This window comes from Cibotium barometz, chromosome 43 (genome assembly GCF_041138505.1).
Source record: "Cibotium barometz isolate CiBa-2024 chromosome 43, ASM4113850v1, whole genome shotgun sequence".
In the NCBI taxonomy this organism is placed as follows: domain Eukaryota; kingdom Viridiplantae; phylum Streptophyta; class Polypodiopsida; order Cyatheales; family Cibotiaceae; genus Cibotium; species Cibotium barometz.
In genome coordinates, this window is record NC_141088.1 from 15,350,254 (window position 1) to 15,373,183 (window position 22,930).

Here is a 22,930-nt window from a genome sequence, read left to right on the forward strand (position 1 = left end):
CTTGAGAAAGCCTATGATAGGATGCAGTGGTCATTTATTGCAAGAGTGATGGAAAGAATGGGTTTTGGTACCAGAATGGCCACTTGCATCTATACTCAAGTTCTCCTTGGGTGGATACTCTAAAGTGCTCCTCAATGGAAGAATAGTATGGGGCTTTGAAATCAACATGTCAGTTAGACAAGGGTGCCCATTAGCCCCCTTATTGTTTGTTATTGCTTCTCATCCTCTAATCCTGTCACTAGAGCTGGCCTGCAGAGGGAAGGGAAGATTACTGGCCTAAAACTCAAACACAGTGAGCAACTGGTTATTCAATGCTTTGCTGATGATTCTCTGTTATTCTTAAAGGCTGAGAATAGCCCTAAAACTCAAGCACAATGAGCAACTGGTTATTCAATGCTTTGCTGATGATTCTGTGTTATTCTTAAAAGCTGAGAATAGCAATGTGAGAGTGGCCTTTGAGATTGTTCAGGATTTTGCTAATGCCTCAGGTTATAAATGTAATATTCTAAAATCTAGGATCATGAGCTTGTGACCGAGGACAATGACTTTGATCTTCAAAGATGGGGATGTGAGGTGGTACAAAAGGGTCACATTGTTAGACTTCTTGGGGTTCCCTTTGGGGTGGGACTTACTAATAAACAGTTGGTCATGTGGGCCATAAACAGGTTTGTGGAGAAACTGGAGAAGTGGGAAGGCCTTAAAGTACCCTTTCATATTAGAATTGATATTTGCAACTCAATGTTGAATGCTTATGTTATGTTTCTAAGTCCAGTGTTAAAATTTGGGAAGTGCCACTGGAAGGAGATTATAGGTCCTATCAAAGATTTCCTGTAAAGAAATGATGTTGGTAAAAAAAGAGTCCCTGCCTGCTTGGCTTGGGAGAATGTGGCAGTGCCCAAAAAAAGGGGGCATTGGTATCATACATTTGCCCACTCACTGTGATGCTAGAAGGATTTTGATGTTACCCCTAGGATGCTATCTTAAGTTTCCACTTGGTCTTTGATGATAAGGGAGTTGGTGGAATTGGTTGAGGTACTGGCCAAAGGTAGATGGGGGAATTTAACCTGGATAGATAAATTGTTCTCATTTGCCCCCGTCAAAAAAACATGCTCTGATTTTTGCAAAATGCTATGCAATTGTTGGAAAGCTAATATGGGCCTTATGGTTTGAGGCTGCTCTAGATACCGAAGTGGCTAAGAGTCTTAATAACAAAGGCATTAGACATCTGGCTAAATGTTCGGACATAGAAGCTGCTGGGTGGAAAGAGTTAAATCTATTTCTATGGAGTTTCAGGGTGTTGCACAATGAATTATGCTCCACAGCCCCACTGATATCTCAGTCTGGATCAAGGACTGGTCTTGGATTAATGGGGTCAAATTGAAGGATGGCAAAACTAAAGACATCTATGCAATTATGAGGAAAGGGGATGCTAATGTTATGTACTATAACAAAATATGGAATGTAAGGTGGAGTGATTCTAGCTGGAAAAAGAGATGGCACTTGATATGGAACTGTCAGGTGCTTAGAAAATTTCAGGTCTTTTTGTGGAAGGTTTGTATGTGGGCACTTCCCATTGGGTGTAAACTGCATAAAAGAAACATGGCTAGTGGCATTTTCCCTAGATGCAGGTCCTCTATGGAAAATGGTAAGCATGTGTTTTGGGACTGCCCTGCCTTAAGGAGCACATGGGGTAAAATGACTAGGTGGATACAGAAGGGCTTAAATATGTTTGTATGTAATATGTTTGTATGTGGGCACTTCCCATTGGGTGTAAACTGCATAAAAGAAACATGGCTAGTGGCATTTTCCCTAGATGCAGGTCCTCTATGGAAAATGGTAAGTATGTGTTTTGGGACTACCGTGCCTTAAGGAGCACATGGGGTAAAATGACTAGGTGGATACAGAAGGGCTTAAATATGCAAACCTTTTGGGAGGACCGGTACTTGGGAAGTGGGCAATCATTGATGAACTCAATGGATTGGTTTTTAACATTGTTAGAACTTGCACTTTATAGGAAATCTGGACCAGCAGAAATGAAATTGTTTTCTTGAAGACTACATGTACAGGATACTGAGTTGATGTATAAATGTATTTGCATGTGTTGGTCTATATGTAATGTAAATGAAATTTGGTATGTGGAGCTGGATTTGCTGATTTAGAATCTGCAGAGGAATATGCCTTGATTATGTCCCTGTTACCTTGGCAGAGCTTCATGCATTCTAAGGGTCTTTCCCTAATGTGGATTTGTTGGATGCAGGTGAGGTGCTGGATTGAGAAGAAAAGGCCTCCCAGATTTGGCCCCAAAACTCAGAGATGGTACCGCAAGGAAAAGCAATTGGATCATACTTTTGTGGCCTTTATTGAGAACCCTGTTGGCACTAGACCTACTGTCAAGGTGTGGTCAAAGCATGGAGGAATGCTGGAAAAATAATCTCCCCGAGGCTGTACTACTGAGGCCATGATGGAGGCTTGCTTACTATTGGGATATCAGATCTCATGGGATCAGTCTAGGTTTTTATGTGAAGATGAAAGATGGGATTTTCTTTGTAAAATATTAAATGAGATAAAAAAGGAGTAGATTATTGTGGTTGTGGGGGTGATATAGGACAAAGTTGGATAGTTGGGTGCTGGGGGTGATATATGATGTATGTTTGACTTTGAATAGTTAATATAAATACTTTATTGATCCCAAAAAAGAAAGAAAGAAAGTAGCAAATGATCCCCATAAGAGAGCAGAACAAAGGCCTCAACAAATGGTTCATTGCTAAACTAAAACGAAAAATAAAAATAAAAATTAAATGGAGTTGGCGCCGGAGGTGTCCGGACACACGAGGGCGGACATATGACCACGCCAGGCCTCTTTTCAGACATGCGAGGCCGGACTTACAGTCATGTCTTAGACGGCATATCACCACCTTCATACTAGATTGGCGTTGCATTTCAAAACACCATCAGCAGACTGTTTATACACACAGCTCCGACTGAGCTTGACCATGGCCATGGCTTCATCGGCAAACCAGAACGGGCGTAGCAGGAAGTTGCTGTACAAGGTAAAGTCTTCCACGGCCAGCAATGGAACTGTCGTCTACTGCATCTTCTCCTGCATCGATGACGTTGACATCGAACGGGCGTGGCAGGAAGTTGATGTACAAGGTAAAGTCTTCCACGGCCAGAGATGGAACTGTGGTCTACTGCATCTTCTCCTGCATCGATGACGTCGACATCGCCTGAATCCCTTCGAACCGAAATACATCCAAGCAGCTCTCTCGTCCTTCGAAGAGGTAAGACTACCTATGCCTTTCCTTTCCTTTCTGGGGAAAAAAGCACAAAAATCTTTCACTCAATTGGAAAAGCGGTATGGTCGGTATTATCTGGTACCAAAACCTGTCATTCAGATGGCATTTGTTTTTTCATTCCACAAAGATGAAGGCTAGCAGATCCAGTCATATTTGAGCTTTATTTGCCTGATTGGCTCTCAGGGCCATGGCATCATTTTGGCTGTTTTTGTTAACTACATTTTCCCTTGCTGACTTCACAGCAAAATTTTCAAGAACTTTTGCTCGGGAGATAATGAAAAACAATAGCAAGCAAAAAAAAATCCTGATATTTTACAAGAAAGGAATAAAGAAAAAAGGAAGTGCAGTACCAAGCTGTCAGTATGAGAGTTTTCATTTGTTTTGTCTGCATGCATTCTAGATAGTTTCATAAGCTGATTCATGACAGAAAAGTACAGCCTTTTACACCAGTTTCTATAAAGATAAGCATCAGGCATGTTCAAAGGCTGTATCCAAGCTTCCACATAAAAAGTTCCGACAATTCTAAGAATAGCTGCATGTATGATAGACATGAGTATTCCATAAGCCAATCTTTTGAAAATCTATGTTTAAGTGTGTTTTTATTATTATAAAACATATTGTTCCTTTCAATCGCCATGATTGAGATCATGTCTGTTATGCCTAGTTGATAAAATGATTAAAATTGATCATTAATCTTGGCTTTTGTAGTTGGGAAGGGATGAGGTAGAGTAAGCTTCAACCAGTGTGCTTGTTCGCATGGAGGCAAGTTTGGGTCATTAAGCTTGGTCTTTCTGAACTTTCTATTATGGAAGCCAATGTTTTGACATGTAAAAGAAAGGCAGTTGTACGCCAATGAGATTGAGACCAAGATTGTAGGTTAAAAATTCTATTTGCTTAACAGTCTTTAATGCAACACTACTGTAAGAGAGAGCTTATCATGTAGTTTTTAAGCCCACTATACCTAAGATAAGAAGGGAGTACGGGTAACAGCAAGGAGTTTCTAACATCCAGCCCTTCATACAAACTCGGAGGCATGTGAGGAGACTTCTTCCACCTTAATGGAACGATTTGAAAGATACACCTCTTCAAGTAGCCTTAGCTTCTCTTGATCTATCAAAGACTATTTGATTTTGCGATGACTTGGTTTTAGTAGATATATGGGGCCCAAATGAAGGTGTATTTATAGGGTTCAGACCAGGCAGTATTTTTCCTAGAACTACCTTTCAAGTCATATACATGAGATGGATGGAGTAAACTGCATCTAGCACAAGTCAAACTGCCTCCAGCTTTGTTAGAAACCTTTGTGGTGGAGGATTCTTATTTAGGTAGATGCACAATGCTGGATTACATTTGGAGGCATGCCAAGGATGATGTGACATAATATGACAAAGTGCTTGGATCTTTTGCAACGAGGAGAAAATTTGTTAGTCATTATTTCATGAAAAGATGACTTCTAACAAGTATGAAGGATGTTACAGTAATACGAGTTCGTGTCTCAGTACAGGAGAAGACTCTTGCAAATAATCCAATCATGGCACGAAAAGAAGAGCTCTTCAAAATGATACATCAAGGTATTCCTTTCACGTCAATTTTCAGAAGATAGGAGATATTCAAATGCAAATCCTATCATTCATCTTCTCGAGACAACCTCGGTATATTAGACAAGTAAGGTCGGGTTAAGTGCCATGCCATTCTCGTATTTTCATTTTTGAGTCATCTTAATCGAATAATTTAAAAACAATGAAGATAATCAGAAAAAACATCATATATAACTATCAATATTATTAATATACAACATAAGCCGATCTGGCATGTGGTACTTGAATAAATTATATGAAGTCTGAGCAAGGTATTTTTTGAGGCAAGTATGTATACTTGTAATGGGTAACGCTAAACACGTAGAAAATGCTCATTTTTCTAAGTTTTCTTTAATGTTTGGGGTGTAATTAAATCCATCCACAGCACGTGGTGTGTTTTAAGAATGTGTGTATTGCTGGTAAGATGCTCGTCCGAATGTCTCTTCCCAGTAGGGATTCAAGAGAGCCAGAACAGCTTTCACCATTTAGTGAAAAATGGCGCTGTTTGTGTTTGTCTCATTTCATTCACAGAGCCACTATGGGTCTCCCGTCCATCAACATTTAGAGTATCCGGTGGAACTGGTGAACCACACATCTGCCCGCTGCTGGGTAAATGCGTGGGGCAGAGTGCCCACAGTACCCGCCTCTTTGATTGACAAAAACCCCTTGAGTGAGGCCTGGACCAGTTGCTGATTGGCTTTGATGGGGCATCCTCCATACATGCAAAACCTCCGCATCACCTATCATGTTTGAAAAGATTTCCAGACCTGTTCCTGCCTGTCTACCTCACACCAATGCGAAGGTTGAAGGTGGGGGTGGGCAGGAGGTGGAAGAGACATGCAGGAAGGGCAGCGTGCAGGAGAAGCAGGGGAGGGAGAGGGCGAAGGCAGGCAGAAGCGAACGCTATCTCTTCTTCTTTATTGTGTCTTGCTCAGTTTTGATTAGCGTTGATCTCTCATGTGCTTAGCATTAATCATATGTTTAGTGTTTCCGCTGTGTCAGTCATGACACGTCAATATCAATGCCTCTTGGGTCGGAAGTTAAGTGGATTAGCTGCAATCAGTTGACAATAGAAGAGGTGTTCCAATTGACCTTCAGCTAAGTAGGAAAAAAAGAGATCTTGTGTGGTCCGGAGAAATTATTAACAGCCTGAGAATTTAGAGGCTGGAATGCACACTGATGACATAAAGCACACCATCAAACACACGTACTGTCAAAAGATGGAATGAGTTCTTCTTTTGAGACTCAGGGTCAGCCTTTACTACTTGTGAGCATGTACTCCAGAAATTCCTTTGTTGGTGTTGTGTTACAGTGTTAGAAGTTGAGGTACCTGTCTTTGTTCAAGGAGTTACATCCCTGGTTTTAAAAAAAATAAATCATAAGGCAAGGTTTTCTCAAGGGGAGGATAGGCCAATTAAAATTTAGTAATTTGTGGTCTTTTAAGTTTTTCGTTTGTATGAGAGTGATTTGTAGTTTCTTTTTGGTTCTTTAAAATCCAAACTCATCACTTAATTCTGTGTGACAAATTGCAGCTCATCAAGTCTCTGAAAGGTCAGAAGCTATGTCCCATCAATTCTGTCTTTTTGCCTGATTCATATTTTAAAACTCATTCTCACTCATTTTAACCTCTAGTTATGTGGCTTTGCCTCTCTTGCTACCTTCTCTTGTTATACCTGCCCATCGCTACCTGCTATATACACAATCATAATTGTGCATGCGTAAACCTCTCTCTTCCAAGTTCCCCTCCCCCCCTCCCCCACCCCAACACACACACACACACCAACAAAACCGTCTTGCACCCACGCACACACACATGTTGTCTTGTCTTCCTTCCATCCTCGAAGATGAGCCTTTATGTTCATATTTTTGGTACTCCCAAATTTCACAGCAATGTTTACTAGTGCGCTTGCAAGTTTCAACTGACCATTATTGGTGGTTGAAATTTCAGATGGTCTTGTGACTCACTGCAGAAGCTGTAAAACATTGCAAAGGGGCAGCAAAGAAAACACACAAAAAGAAACTGTTTGTGGAGGAAAACCAAGCGCATGTCTTGCAGAAAGGCATGGGTCAAGTATTCCCCTATGAAAATTTTCAGTCCAACTCAAATTTTTCACAACACTCTACAGCTTATTTGCAGCATTTTCTAACCACTTCCAACCTGAGTTCTAAAAGGTTCACCTGGTTTGCAGCCTGTGCGCAACAGGAAGGAAGAAAGCCTGATGCATTTTCTAGTGAAGACGATTATAAAAGGTACCAGGAAAAGTTTGGTCAGAATTTTGAAGCTCTTCAAGTCAAGAAGGGAAGGTCTGGTTTACTTGCACAAAACCAAGACAACTCTGCAGCAGTCTGTAGCATTGACCTTGGTTTAGCTCAAGTGATGAAAGAGCTGCTGTGTACCTTTGTTTAGTTACAGATTCTGCTTTATGATATCTGGAAGCTTTTGAAGGTAAAAGAGTACAGTTTCTTGTGCAGAGTTGAGCTTGTGAAATCTCACGCTTTTTTTTTTTTTCTGGAATAGGAGCTTTGTTTGAATGAAAATTTTATATCAGAGGATGAACTCTGTTTCAACCTCATCAAGGAAACAACGGAGGCTCTACAAAATGTGCTGCAAAGGTGGGAACCATCCTGTGAGTCTAGACTGTGAGGTTTGAATCATTTTGATTGAGTTTGACAGTCAAGACCAAGTATCTTGTGCCGAAGTATATTGTTCTTTGATGATTGATCGATGCACTCAAGGTCTCAATCTGTGTCTAGTGGAGACTTGGGGGGCGAGGGCTAGGTGAACGGGGGCATCTCTTGGATCGTAGCTCTCTCGCTCGAGCTGATGTCACTCCTCTACTAGTAGATGTAGAGATAGTGCGTCTCCGAGTGACCCGGGTTTGGACCGAAGAAGCTGTGGAGGATGTCCCACCATTGAGTGGCTGAAAGAAGGTAGTGATCCGTGTCTGAGTTGTATCCCTCTGCAGTGGGAGCATGTGTAATAGCCGCTCTCTACGACGTCGTAACTCCATCAAAAAACCCCCCAAACATCTCTGATCATGAAACTGCATAACTTTGCTGAGTGGACCAAATCCCTCCCTGAAGAGATAGTGGTATCTCCCCTGAATCTCATAGTATACTGGGCAATGGTAAACATAATGCTCCTCTGTCTCCACCTCTATGTGGCACAATCTGTAGATACGTCTCCCTCGGGGCTCCTGTAGCTCTCCCTGCCTCTATCTCTAGAGTGTGAAGATACCCGAAGCTGTCCAATAGTAGTGCGCATGGCATGAGACATATATACATCCATGTACTCCGGTCTCTGCACAAACCCATCCTCTGTGAGCTGTAAAAAAATGATCGTGGTAGTGTTGCCTCTTCACAGGAAGAGGCTGTGGAGGAGCAATCCATGTATGACGTGTGCATAGCTGTATCAAATCCTGACGTATCAATCGGCTCCTCTCCACACGGGAGAATCTCATGTTCGGATGGTCCTCATCATACTGAAACGGAGGGAGCCTGTCCATACTCATCTCATGTAGTGAAAACCACTGTAAAACCTCTGCATACCATGACTGTCGCCATGATGCTGCTACTCGCTCTGATGACTCTAGGGCCTGTCTCGGTAATCTATCTGGGTCATGTGCCTAACCCGCTGAATAAATGTCAATGTCTGAAAGAGTGCCTCCACTAGCATGGGCGAAGACGCAAGAAAGAGAGAGATTGTAAGTTGCACGACTCAACGAATACTTGGATTGATATTGATTGATATATGAAATGAAGTACAAGGCCTTTGCATATATAGCCCTTTCAGTATACCAAATCCTTTGCCCCAAATTAAATGCGAGCTTATCCACCTATAAGAGGTGGTTCACACGGGATACTCTAAAGCACACTTATAGCCATTAAAGGGGTTGTTCACACACATACAGGCTCCGATATATCCCAACAATCCTTCCTTTGGAGCGAAGGTGGTGAAACCCGAATGCAAAAGAAAGATACCACCTTCTAACCCCATCACATATTGTGTCGGAGTCAACTCATCATGCACACCTCCTGTGTCATGATAGCCCTCCAATCACATAATGCGACTGAAACCGGCCTTCAGAAACTTGACGGGCGGTGAAACAAACACTCGCACACAAAACACTTCAACACCTTTGAGGACTTGGAAAAGGAAAACAAACAGGGGGAGCTAGAGTGTGTTGGGTATAAAGTCCCAGTTTCGCCTCCAGACCTTGATCATCGCGTAGCTCTTGTCGAGAGCTTCGCGGCCATATATTTACTTGTACATTTGGCCCTCATTTGGGCCTTGTAAAGGCATTCTTTGTATTTGGTCCGCCGGGCGCCCCATAAGTTGGGCGCCCGCCCATACCCTTGTATTACTATAAATACGAGGTCTCCCTTGAGCCTCAATAAGACAATCAAGATATTCTTGAGCATTGTGTGAGTTCTCTCTCTCTCTCTCACTCTTCTCTATCTCCTCTTCACTTTCTTGGCTGCAAGCTCTTGTGTTTGAGTCATTCTCCTCCAACAACTGGTATCAGAGCTATGGAGGGAAGCTGTATGCAGAAGCTATGGAGTTAGAGGTGTCTTCCACCACTTGACTACGGGATCCTCAAACACCTCCCTTCTATCATCAAGATGGTGCGTTTTTTTTTAGAGTGCTGCTCTTCTTTTTTTTGTTAACGCAGGAGACTGTTTTTGCTGTTTTTTCTTGCTCTTCCCTCTCCTGCGTTTTCTGCTCCACCCCTGCTGCCCTTCTGCTGCGTTTTTCCTCTCCCTTGCTTCCCCCTTTTGCTGCGTTTCTGCTGCCTCTCTTTGCTGCGTTTGCTGTTCTGTCCTCTCCTTGCTGTACGGCTGCCATCAGCAGCAGCCAACACTGCTGCCAGCAGCCCCACGACCACCAGCAGCAGCTAGGGCTGCAGCCAGCAGCCCCACGACTACCAGCAGCAGCCAACGCTGCAGCCAGCAGCCCCAAGGCCACCAGCAAGCAGTCCGGGCTGCAGCCAGCAGCTCCACGGCCACTAGCAGCAGCCGACGCTGCCTCCAGCAGCCAGGAACTCCGAGCAACCCCAAAGATAGCAACATACTGCCCCTCGGCGGGTTTACATCGACATTCGGTGATTCTCTTGCGCCGTCTCCTTCACCTGAAGTTGTTTCATCAATCTACGAGCATCCTACAGTCAACCCATATCTGGTACATAACATCTTGCTATTGCTTACTTTCTGAAGTGTCAGTTTGATAAGTCATGGCGTCTACAAGTGATCTTAAGGGTCTACTAGAGATTAAGAAGTTTGCAGGCACTGGGTTTGATCTTTGGAAGGTGAGGATTCAGAATATCCTCTATCTACGGGAATGTGATACTGCACTTGAGCAGTTCAAACCCGCTGCTATGACAGATGATGAATGGGGAATCCTGAACAGAAAGGCCGTTGCCTATCTCCAGATGGCTGTTGCTGATGAGGTTCTTGTAGACCTCAAAGGGCTGACAACAGCCTACGCCGTCTGGGAGAAGCTGAGAAGCACCTATGAGATCACCACGCCAGTGAACCAGGTACATCTCATCAGGAAACTCATGAATATGCAACTTGATGATTCTAAGAATGCAGTAGAGCATATTACTACTTTCACAGGGGTGCTTAATCAGATGCAGGATTCTGGATTGCCTGCTTTTGATGATAAGTTGAAAGCTATCTTTTTGCTCACTACTTTGCCTGACTCTTGGGAAACACTTGTGGTGTCACTTGGGACAAATCCCAACCTAACTTTTGATGGAGTCAGGGGTGCTATTCTCAATGAAGATATCCGGAGGAAGACCTCAGAGACTAGCGGTTCTGCAAATGTCTCACGAGGGAGGACGACCAAGCGGGGAAATACTACTACAAATTCAAAGGGTAGAAGCAAGAGCAAGGGCCAGCAATCTGATGTTACATGCTACCAGTGTGGTCGTAAAGGCCACAAGAAGCCAGATTGCAAGTTTTACAAGATGGAGCAAGACCGGAAGAAGAAATCCAGTAATTCAAATGACAAAAAGAAGGAAAAAGAGAGTAATTCTAGCAAAGCAGAAGAGTTCGAAAAGGACAAGAGCAAGGCCAATGTGGCCTCTGGTGTTGTCATAGAGGAACTGTCTGACTCAGATGATGTGCTATGTGTTTTTTCTGCTAATGCTCTTGATGTTCATAACTTGCATGTCACAGAACCAGATGTTATTCATGCCTTGATGTATGATTCTGATGTGCTTTCACAGACTTGGATTATTGACACGGGTGCCTCTTTTCATGTAACTCCTATCAAGGAGTGTTTTGCAACTTTCACTGCAGGCTCCCGAGGAAAGGTGTTCTTGGGGAATGATCATGCTTGCAATATTGAAGGTATGGGTACCGTGAATTTGACTTTGCAGGATGGTAGTGAGTTTGTGCTGCCAAATGTGAGGTATGTGCCTGGTTTGAAAACCAGTCTCCTGTCTGTGGGCCAGCTTGATGCCTTGGGATACACGGCCATATTTGGAAATGGCACATGGAAATTGACCAAAGGCACAAGGCTGATTACAAAAGGATGCAAGAAAGGAACATTATATAGCCTTCATGGTCAGGCTTTGTCTGGTAAGTTTATTGCTTTTGCAGAGGTACGCTCCCACATGGAGCTTTGGCATAAGAGACTTGGCCACATGAGCCATAAGGGTCTCTCCATTTTGTCCTCCTTGAACAAGTTTGATGCAAAAGGAAGCAAGCTTGATTTTTGTAATGATTGCTTGTATGGGAAACAGAATAGGAGTTCTTACTCCTCTCGTGCCTCTCGCAAGGCTGAAAAGTTGGACTTGGTCCACTCTGACATATGCAGCATGCCCATTAAATCTAAAGGTGGTTCAAAGTACTTTGTGTCTTTTGTGGATGATCACTCACGAAAAGTATGGATCACTTTGTTGAAATCTAAGGATGATGCTTTTGCTGCATTTCAAAAGTTTTATGCATTTGTTCATACTCAAACTGGAGTGAAGATTAAATGCTTACGCACTGACAATGGGGGTGAGTTTGTTAGTACTAAATTTCAGAAATTTTGTGATGATAATGGCATTAAGAGGGAACTTACACCCCCCTATAGCCCCTCTTCAAATGGTGTGGCTGAAAAGTATAATCGTACACTGTGTGAAAGAGTTCGATGCATGCTGTCCACAGCTAATCTCTCTCAGGATTTTTGGGGAGAAGCCTTGAAAACTGCAGTTCATGTTTGCAATCGATCTCCACACACAGCTTTGAAAGGTGGAATCCCTGAGGAGGTTTGGTCTGGCAAACCGTCCTCATATGCCCACTTACGCATCTTTGGTTGTGATGCATATGTACATATCCGCAAGGAAGACCGGAACAAGCTTGATGCTAAGTCCGAGAAGGGCACCTTCGTTGGCTACGGTGATGAAGGTGAGATGGGCTACCGTGTGTGGTTGCCATCAACCAACAAAGTGGTTCGCAGCCGGGATGTTGTATTTTATGAGGCAAAGCTGCTCCGTAATGTTTGTGCCTCTCATGGTGATCAGAAAAAGGTCAAATTTCAGCAAGGGCAGCCACCCATTGATGCTGAAAATGAGCCCCAGGATGCTTCACAAAGGGCTGAAGATAATGAGTCCGTGATATTTGAGCCAGAAGAGGTTGGACAGCCGCTTCATGCTCCTGGAGGTGTAGGGCAGCAACCCCTATATGCTGAAAATCAGGCTGTTCGTGAAAACCCGCAGCCTTTTGATGCTGAAATTATGATTCCTCCCGATATTGACCCCCAACCAGCCAATGATCATTGGGTACGGAGGTCTACTCGCTTTCGGAGGGAACCTCAGCGTTTTGATCCCTCTTTGCAACATGTTTTGCTTACAGATGAGGGTGAGCCTCTTACTTTCAAAGAGGCTAAGTCTTGTGAACTCCGAAACAAGTGGGAGCATGCTATGCAGGAGGAGATTAAGTCTCTACATGCAAATGACACTTGGGACTTGGTTGAGTTGCCCAAAGGAAGGAAGGCTATTCCTAACAAATGGGTGTACAAAGTCAAGACAGTTGACGGCCAGCCTAAGTATAAAGCCCGCCTTGTTGCTAAGGGCTATGCTCAGAAGGAAGGTATTGATTTTCAGGAGGTCTTCTCTCCTGTGGTCAAAATGACCACCCTTCGTGTTTTGTTTGCTCTCACTGCTGTTTTGGATTTAGAACTGTATCAGATGGATGTAAAGACAGCTTTCTTACATGGTGATTTAGATGAAGAGCTGTATATGAAGCAGCCTGAAGGCTTTGTCATTCCTGGCAAAGAACATCTGGTTTGTAAGCTGAAGCGCAGTCTCTATGGGCTGAAACAAGCCCCGAGGCAGTGGTACAAAAAGTTTGATGCTTTCATGCTTAACCAAAAGTTTAATCGTAGCCATGCAGATCATTGCTTGTATACTAAAACTGATGCAGATGGCAGCCCAGTGATACTTGTGCTGTATGTTGATGACATGCTTCTTGCAGGGAAGAATAAGAGCATTTTGGAAGCTCTTAAGGACCAGCTGAAGTCAGCTTTTGCTATGAAGGACTTGGGTTCAGCTGAACATATTTTGGGTCTTCGGATTAGACGGGACAGAGCACAGAAGTTGCTTTTCCTCTCACAGGAGAAGTATATCCAGAAAGTCCTTGATAGATTTAACATGGCTGATTCTAAGCCTTTGGGTGCTCCATTGCAGCCCTATGTTAAACTATCCAAGGATGATTGCCCAAAAGATGATGATGCAGCCAATACTATGCGTGGGATCCCTTATGCTTCTGCTTGTGGATCTCTTATGTATGCTATGGTTGCTACACGGCCAGACATTGCTCATTCAGTGGGAGTAGTCAGTCGTTTTATGTCCAACCCGGGCAAAGCACATTGGGATGCTATAAAGTCTATTTTGAGGTACTTGAAGGGGACACAGAAGAAATGCCTTATGTATGGTAAAGGTCCACTTGAGGTGCAGGGTTATTGTGATTCAGACATGGCAGGTGATTCTGATACCCGCAAGTCTACTAGTGGGTACATCTATACTCTTGCAGGTGGTGCTGTTTCTTGGTGCTCTAGACTCCAGAGGATAGTAGCACTTTCTACTACTGAGGCCGAGTACATCTCCGTCACAGAGGCTTCTAAGGAGGCCATTTGGTTAGCACGCCTTGTCACAGAGTTTGGATTGCCAGAGAGGGCTCCGGTCCTTGGTTGTGATAGCCAGAGTGCCATATACCTGGCTAAGAATGCCATGTTTCATGCTCGTACCAAACACATTGATGTACGGTATCACTTCATCAGACAGGTGCTAGATGATGGCTTGATCAGTTTGGTCAAGATTGGCACTCATGAGAACCCTGCAGATGCTCTCACCAAAAGTTTGCCAAAAGCACAGCTTGATATGTGTCTACAGCGGGTGGGAGTTACATAGCTTAGAGGAGCTTCACTGGCCCTTTAAGTGGGAGGTTGTTGGGTATAAAGTCCCAGTTTCGCCTCCAGACCTTGATCATCGCGTAGCTCTTGTCGAGAGCTTCGCGGCCATATATTTACTTGTACATTTGGCCCTCATTTGGGCCTTGTAAAGGCATTCTTTGTATTTGGTCCGCCGGGCGCCCCATAAGTTGGGCGCCCGCCCATACCCTTGTATTACTATAAATACGAGGTCTCCCTTGAGCCTCAATAAGACAATCAAGATATTCTTGAGCATTGTGTGAGTTCTCTCTCTCTCTCTCACTCTTCTCTATCTCCTCTTCACTTTCTTGGCTGCAAGCTCTTGTGTTTGAGTCATTCTCCTCCAACAGAGTGCTCCTGCAAATAGTACACAGACACCGATTGGCCCCAAATTGCAGCGGCGCCCCTTGCCGTATTTCTTTAAATTTAATCAAATTTGAGTACAAATTACAACTTGTAGAATCCTCCACCAACAGGATCCCTTGTAGTTTCACCCAGGTCTTCCAAATGAGTGCTTAGCAAGCCTTACCCCATGTCTTCTTCATCAAGAGCCCTTTTCAAAGTCTTAACCCTTGATCTTTGTCTTCAAAAAGCCTTCAAGCTAAGTGCTCGAGGGCCTCGCACACACACAAGGCTCAAGACTCGCTAGCCGGCACCTCTCATGGCACCCCTGCTCTCTTGCAAGTCTACCTTGGATGTGTCCCATGATCCAAGTCCTACCACTTGCTAGCCAAGGCACTTTTCATAGTACCCTTGCTCTCTTCGCTAGGAGATGAAACCGGTCTTCAAAACAGCTTCGCAGATCTTCAGGAAGAATTGTAGAGACACACGGATGTAGGGCCTCAGGACAAGTAGGCTTCCGGAGGAACTACTCTACCCTTGACGACATCTTCACCTTCGAGCCGTCATCAAGGATGGCAGAGCAGGCCATCAGAGGATCTATTGCTGCTTTGTGAACTTCCACAAAGCTTTTGATACTGTTCCATAGGCTCGACTACTCTAGTGCCTACAGGACATCGGGGTTCCATTCGACATGATTCGGAGCATAGTCGCTCTTTATGAATCAGTCACCAGACAGGCGAGAGCCCTAGAGATGGGTGAGATCCCTAGAAGAGATGCCACAAGAGATCTCTAGTACTATTGGGGTGAAACAGAGCTGCCCTTTATCACCCAATCTCTTTGACCTTTTCACGGATGAGATCTTGAGCTTCATTGACAGATTAGGCGGGCCATATTCATTTCCCTCTTCTGCTTCAGTCGAGTTAGGGTTAGTTTTCAGTTTTGCTTCTGTTGCAGTAGGACTAGAGCTCGGTTTTACTTCTGCTTCAGTAGGGTTAGGGCCAGGCTTGCCTTCTGCTTCAGTGGGATTAGGGCCTGCTTCAGCAGTCCCGATTCAGTAATGTTAGGGTTGGATTCTAGTTTAACTTCAGCAATATTGAGGATAGATTTCGCTTCTGCTTCAGCAGTATTAGAGGACGGCGTGGCCTCAGTTTTCTCATCCCCATTCACAGGCGAAAGCAATTGAGCTACGTTTAACAAGGTTTCGGGTTGGGCAGCTTCATTTAGGGTTGTAGATGAAGCTTTTGGCGATGGAGAAGCAGAAACCGTAGCTCTTGATCAGGGTTTTCGCCTCGGCTATGGTTTTTTCAGCAGCTTCTTCATCTGCAGGAGAAATCTTGGCTTGATATGCAGGGTTTTCTACATCAGTGGACGCCATAGCTCTTTTTCTCACAATTACATGACAACCATCCATTGAATTAGAAACCCGTTTGTTCTGGCACCCTTTAATTCCAATCAAAGAAAGATTTAGATGTAGATTTTGGCGTCCTAAATGATAGATATTACTCTGAACAGAAGCTAATCAACTTAAAATAAACTGCAAATCATCATTAATTAGTAAAAGGGTCCTGCCACCAACATTCAAAGGAGACTCTATCTTAAAAAAAAGAAAAAAAAAGACATTCTAGTGTATTTGGACTTGCCAGAATTAAGAAAAACGGGCTACTCGGCTTCAAAGACACGTGGAAGCTCTACATGTTTTCTGTACAGCGAGATCTGGTTGTTAACCTTGGTAAAACCAAGGTCATGGTTTTCAACACGTCCTGCCCATACTCATCGAGATTGAGCTTCACATATAGGGGAGCCCCGGTGGAGATTGTCCCGTCATATGTGTACCTCGGAACTACTTTTAGTGGTCCCCGCTTTACCATGACCACAGCAGCTATGCTCAACACAGATCCTTTAGAACTCAATGCAAGCATCGTTTGACCAAAAAATTTGCATCAGTTGATCTCTTTTTGAATAGAAGAATTTGGTCAGATACCTACCTGGTGTTCACACCAATATAACTACAGAGGCTTTGTACCATTCAAGTAGAAACTTAAGTAATATACAAAGAGTCAAAGTATGGTTTATTGGTTGAGAAATTGCCTCATCACAGATCAACAGATCTCTCTCTATACACTCTTTCGGGGGATTCGAGCCAAAAGTTCTCTGCTTCATGTACTTGGGAAGTGGACGACTCCATGTTTTCTCCTGACTTACGAAATGTTTGAGAATCTTCAAAATCTAATATCAAGTCCTTTGAAATGGGAGAAATAAACTCTTTGTAGGGACTTAAGTCTGCATGAGCATCTTCCTTAAAAGATGCCACTCTATTGTGTAATTACATTCTGCAGAACAACACGTCGATGGGGACAATTTTATAAACTTCTTCCCACCAAAAATGATTGTAAACAGGTACTCTTAAATCACCAGTGCACGGAATGTAGCTCATCTCATAATTTTTTTCAGAAAATGAGCAATAAAATTGTCCCATGAAAAGATTAAGTCATGTGTAAAATTTTGCTAAAACTTCAGTACAAGACAAGACAAACACGAAGCATGTGACCTGTGAAACAAGGTGTCTGATGGACATGGAATGTGTACCGAGATGGAGAGACTGGCAGAGGGTCTCATTCATTTGATCCCCAAAGAGGGGGGCGACAGGCTTGAGGTGCATCAGTGGTGCACCATCACCCTCCTCAGCATGGCCTACAAAATCCTTGCTAAGGCGATCAACCTCTACCTTCAGCACCACCTCCCTGACCTCATCCATGGCACTTAGACAGGTTTCATCCAGGATAGGTGTATTCTGGATAACAGGCGACCCCCTTTTTTTTTTTTTTTGAAAAAAGATCCTTCTATTGGTTAATGAGAAAACGCCATAAGGCCACAAAGCTCACCTCACAAGGAGGGATACTAAACACAGTGAACACCTGAGCTCCACCCCCGTGGCTGGCCGCTCTCTGGGGGGGGCTACCTAGTAGTACATGCGGGAGGTGAGAAGAGCCAAACTGGAGGCCTGTAGTGCCAAGTGACATCCTCGCCCCTCGCGATGAGGAAAGGGCAAGGCTGCCAAGTGCGGAGGAACGCCTTGCGGCGATCTCTCATGCGATCCGAGTCGCCCTGAAGTTTCCCCCAGTGTCCTCTCAAGGTGTGAATGATGTCCACCCAGAGGGCCTCTATGACCTCCGCCGGTGGAGTCGCCTGGCGGTCTATGGCCTCCCTGCATCGGGCTCTCCATATGTGCCAAGCCGTCATGCTGCTGATCATCTCCCATCTGTGCCCGTCCCCCTCCTGGGAGACTGTCGAAGAGAAGTCTGGCGTCGGAACCACCGCCATCGCCCTGTCAGAGACCTGGATGGTCACACTGCCAGGGACGTCCTCGTATCCAAGGGCCGGGCCGCTGTTCGTGGCCCAAGCCACCGCACCCCACGTCACCATCATCTCACCTGGCGAGCCTGCAAAAACCATCCTGAGAGCGCGTTGCCAGACCTGCTGTGCCTGTGGGCAATCCCATAAGCAGTGCCGCTGCGACTCCTGTGCATGGCCGCACCGAGGGCAGGACGCTGGGTGTCTGCCAAAAGCTAGCCAAGCCCCCACAGCCAGTCCTCTATGCGCTGTAAGCCAGAGAAAAAGCGTCACCTTCCGGGGCCGGAAGCTGGCCCAAAGGCGTTGCCAGAAGTCCCTAAGGAAGGCAGGGGAGAGCCCCTGTCACCGCCAATGCTCGGCCGCCGCCGGGGTGCCCGCTATCCTATGCCTCTGGATCCGCCGCCCCAGCCTCGCTGTGTACTGAAAAAAGAGGGTGCCTGGGCTGGTAGGGGCCGAGTAGGGATCTCGCCAAAGCCACTCACCTGGATCCCACTGAAGGTGAATAAGAGGCCTGCTGTCCCAAGCCCATAATCTCCAAGAAAAGTCCTCCCCTATCGAGGCCGGTGAGGTCTACATGCCACTGTCTCTGATGAAAGCCGACCACCCGCACCCTCTGAAAAATACAACCCTGGAGCTCATCCAAATCTAGTCGGGTCCTCTGAAGCTGGCCTCCCTCTCCCACCTCGAAAGTGAGTGGGGCGACTCTCTCTGCTGAGCCGCAGACCGCTAGAAGGATCTCATGCCGAGTAAAGACGCCCATCCACTGTGGAGGTGGAGGGTCCTGTACTGGAGTCCGCCACTCCCGGGGGATGGCCGCCTCAATGTCCTGCCTCATCAACTCTCTGCCCCTCATCCCGCTGAGTCTCCTCTCCTGAGCCTCTAGAGGCAGCTGCTGAAAACATATCCAGTCGTCTAGGGACTGGGCTGGGCCGGAGCTCAACGGGCCCCACGACACGTGAGATCGCGATCCAACCATATGACCACTGGGAAGTCGGATCAAGGGGTTCCAGATCAATGGCTGCCTCAGGCGCTCCTCATCGGTGCCCGGGGGAGTCTGGAAGAGTGACGGCCTTAGATGCTCCCAGGCCCTCAGAAGGCTAGCTGCAAAACGCTCCTCGAAGCCAAGGCCCACTCCTCTGGATCGCTGCTCTGTAAAGATCCACCTGATGCTGGGGGTCCAGGGGCCGCTAAGAGAAGGAGTGCGGCTGAGAATCCTGGAAACAAGAAACTCCTTCCACGGCTTAGTGCCTGGTAGGAGGCCACGAACCACCAACTTGCCAAGCAAAGCTCGGCTTTGGCAAATAGGATCAACTATGCCCAGGCTGCCTCTCTCCCTCGGCTGAGTGATCACAGCCCATGCCACCTTGGCCCTGGCGGGCCGCCCGTCGCCACTGGACCAAAGAAAGTTCCTGATGAGCCTCTGCACCTGGCCAATGCACGCCCGAGAGAAGGCCCAGCAAGAAGTGATGTACCACATGGTAGCAAGCAGAACCTGGTTGGCCACAACCACTCGGCCAGCCAGAGATAAACGAGCGGTACTCCAATACAGAAGCTTCTTCCGAATGCTCAGAAGAAGGGGGGCTATCTGCTGCTCCGGAGATATGTCAATGCCCACATAGCATCCCAAATAGCGCACTGTAGTGCCGGGGGGCAGCCACTGAAACCCATCAACTGGCCTCCAAGTCGGGGGGGCACAGAACTGACCCACAGCCCACACGACTTGTGCCAGTTGATCAAAGCGCCCGAAGCTCTGCAAAACCTGTCCATGGCTGAGGCAAAGCGGCGGAGGTTCTCCTCCCCTCCCTGAAGATAGACAGCAGTGTCATCCGCAAACTCCGAGTCTAGGAGCTCCTCCGAGGTGCGGATGGGGAGCTGGAGGCCCCGCAAACCTGTATCCTGTGCCGTCAAGAAAGTGCTCATGGCCTCCGCCACAAAAAGAAAAAGAAAGGGCGCCAAGGGGCACCCCTGTCGCACCGAGCGCGAGAGCTGGAACCTCTCTCCGTGCACGCCCTGTATCAGCACCTGGCTATGAGCCGATGTGTAGAGTGCAGAGACCCCACGGATCCACTGAGGGGGGAAGCCCATCCTCTCCATAGTGCCTTCCAAGAAGGCCCAGTCCACCCGATCATATGCCTTCTCGAAGTCGAGAAGGAGCACTGCCAGATCCTCCTGCCGAAATCTAGCCAAAGTCGTAGCCTCCCAGAAAGAGAAGATGTTATCCAGGATGCTCCTATCCTGGATGAAGCCTGTCTGCGTGGAGTGGATGATGTCCGGAAGGTGAGGTTGAAGCCGCCTGCTGATCGCCTTAGCTAGGACCTTGTAGGCCGTGCCTAGCAAGGTGATCGGTCTCCACTGTCTAATCTCCAGTCTGTCTCCTCCCTCTTTGGGGATCAAGTGAATCAACCCCTTTGCCATGCTGTTCGGCATGTCTCCCGACTCCATAATCTCCTGGAATGCCAATCTGAAACCCCTATGCAAGAGACCCCAGTACCTCTGGAAGAAAGCCACTGAGAGACCGTCCTCTCCTGGGCATTTGCCCCGAGGAAGTGCCTGAAGAGCCTCCTCCAGTTCCGTATCCGAGAAGGGGGAGAGAAGGGAGTGCTGCAAATGGGCCGGCACAACCGGTCTCGTGAAGCTCCAGACTGCCTCTCGAGCCTCTCTCACCCTGTCATCTGCTGGCTCAGCAGAGAGCAGATCCCTGTAAAAGTCTGTGGCTATCGCCCGAACCCTGGGGGGATCCACCACTACCTGGCCATCAGCCTGCCGAAGACGCCTGAGACCCTCTCGTCTGAAGCGAGGCCCTATCGCCTCAAAGAAATCTCGAGTCACTCTGTCTCCAGCCTGTGTCCAAAAAGAAGCCCGAGCATGGAATCGGAACTCCACCCTCCTCTCCTCGATGGATCTGATCTCTGTGCGAGCTGACTCCATCTGCTCTGAAATCCAAGGGCTCGTAGGATCCCTCTCCTGGAGTCTTTGAAGGGAAGCTAGCCTCCTCCGCAGGCTCCTCTCCTGCTCTCTGAAAGCCTCCAGATGGTCCAGGGCAGCTTGTCTGAGCATCCTACTGATCTCCTGCAACCCCCTGTCAAGATCGCTGGCTGCCGATCCTCTCCTGAACTGAAGCTCCTGCCAGACCTGCTCAACTCTGGTCGCAATCTCGGACTCCTCTATGAGACAATCTGGAATCCGGACGCTCTGGCCTCGCTCTCCTCTCGTAGGGTCCTTGATCTGGAGAAGCACTGGAAAGTGGTCTGAAAACGAGGAGCCTGCAAGTATACCCACAGTGCCACCTCTATCGCAAGCCCACTCATCAATGTAAAACCTGTCGATGCGGGAAAGGTTAACTCCTGTGGCCCGTCTATCCGAGCGCGAGAAAGATAAACTCCCCTGCAACCTGCCAAACTCCGAGAGAGTCCACGGATCCTGGCCTCTCACCTGCAGCACTAGTTCCTCCCAGGCAGCGAGCTCCGGCCCATGAATGGTCTCCTGGCTGCCCCCCATCCTGTCCTCTGCATCCTCCAGCATGTTGCAATCCCCCCCTAGGCACCAATGGTCTGCCATGGGGAGGGACTGCCTAATGGTGCTCCAGAACTCGGCTCTCCCGGTCGCCCCATTAGGGGCGTAGAAGTTGAGGAAGCCAATGCGGTCTTCCCCAACTCGAAGGATGATCCACTGCGCTCGACCCTGGACCAGAGTGCCAGAATCCACAACCTCGGATAGAAGCTGCTCCCTGACTAAGATGCATACTCCACCCTGGTTCCCCTGGGAGCCATATGCCGGTGACCAAAAAGTGTGACTCCTGCCTGGCAAGATCTTCCCGCAGGTGCGGGTACGCCCGGCAGAAAGGTGGTGTTCCTGGATGAAAAGGATATCTATGGGTCCTCCAACGAGAGCCCTCCGGATCTCCTGGCGAAGTCTGCCCCGACCAATGTAGCAGCGATGTCCACCAAGACCCTGGATGTTCCATGAGAGGATCCTCATGGATGAGCTATGGCAAGTGAAGCAGCCGCCACTGGCTCACCCCTCTCAGCCGGCCCGGATGATCTGCCCTCCACTCTGTGAGTCTTGGGCGCCGGCTTGGAGGGAGAATAGTCACTGTCTGTCCGGGTGCGGAGTCTCTCCAAAAAGAGGGTGACCTGTCTCTGTGTCCAGCCCCACTCCGCCTTCGCCCTGTCCAGGGCATAGGCGTGAGACCAATCCTCTGCATATTTGTATCTAAAGGTAGACTGCACCCTTGGGGCGGCATGGAGGAGAATCAGTAGCACCGCCTCAACTGAGGTGTGGACCGGATCCGCCCGCCAATCTCCTATACCAAACAGGCTCATGCGGGCTGAGCGTAATCGGGTCTGCAATAGGTCCGTGAGCCCCAAGTCACTGAAGTGGTGAGAAAACTCTAGTATCTGATCACGCAAAACTTCCTCTACAGAGTTGCAATCCCATGCTGTGTCTGGGGCAACACTGAGAGGAAAGGAGAAGGCCACCATGCTGCTCACCATTGAAGGAGAACGAGAGGGATGGCACACCACGCAAACTCGCAAGGGCGCGACCAGTGTCTCGAACGGGCCAGCATCCAGCTGGAGACACCTGAAAAAACCGTAATCCACTGGGAGCCCCATCACTCGCGGGGGCCCCCCAGGGGAGGCTGGAGAGAACTCTATGGCGGGCGAAGCTAGGATCGCCATCTCCACCGGCCCGGAGTGGCGGTGAAATAGCCGTTGGACTGAACTCTGGCCTACCCAGCTGCGCTGCCCGGGGCAGTGGGTGGTCTGGAGGAGTATCCTGGAGAGGCCGAGGGAGGGATGGTGGCTCGCGGAGAGGAGGGGGGAGAGCGAGGAGAGGATGGAGAGGCATCTGCCAGAGGAGAGGTGTCAGGGGGGGCCGCTGGGGGAGGCGGGAGGGGGGGGCTGGGGGGGGGGGAGAGGGGGGGGGTGGAAGGAGTGCTCTCC

General features: G+C 47.3%; 1 protein-coding gene across 1 annotated transcript in view; it reads left to right on the forward strand.

The window, feature by feature from the left end:
- The first annotated feature begins 2,910 nt into the window (after positions 1–2,910).
- The window catches only part of LOC147613580 (uncharacterized), a 44,225-nt gene continuing 24,205 nt past the window's right edge, over positions 2,911–22,930 (forward strand). Inside the window, exons 1-4 of the mRNA XM_086781577.1 lie at positions 2,911–3,281; positions 6,822–6,944; positions 7,063–7,123; positions 7,392–7,486. Coding sequence (XP_086637703.1) covers positions 3,176–3,281; positions 6,822–6,944; positions 7,063–7,123; positions 7,392–7,404 — 303 coding nt within the window. The 5' untranslated portion in view covers positions 2,911–3,175 and the 3' untranslated portion in view covers positions 7,405–7,486. The remainder of the gene's footprint in view (positions 3,282–6,821; positions 6,945–7,062; positions 7,124–7,391; positions 7,487–22,930) is intronic.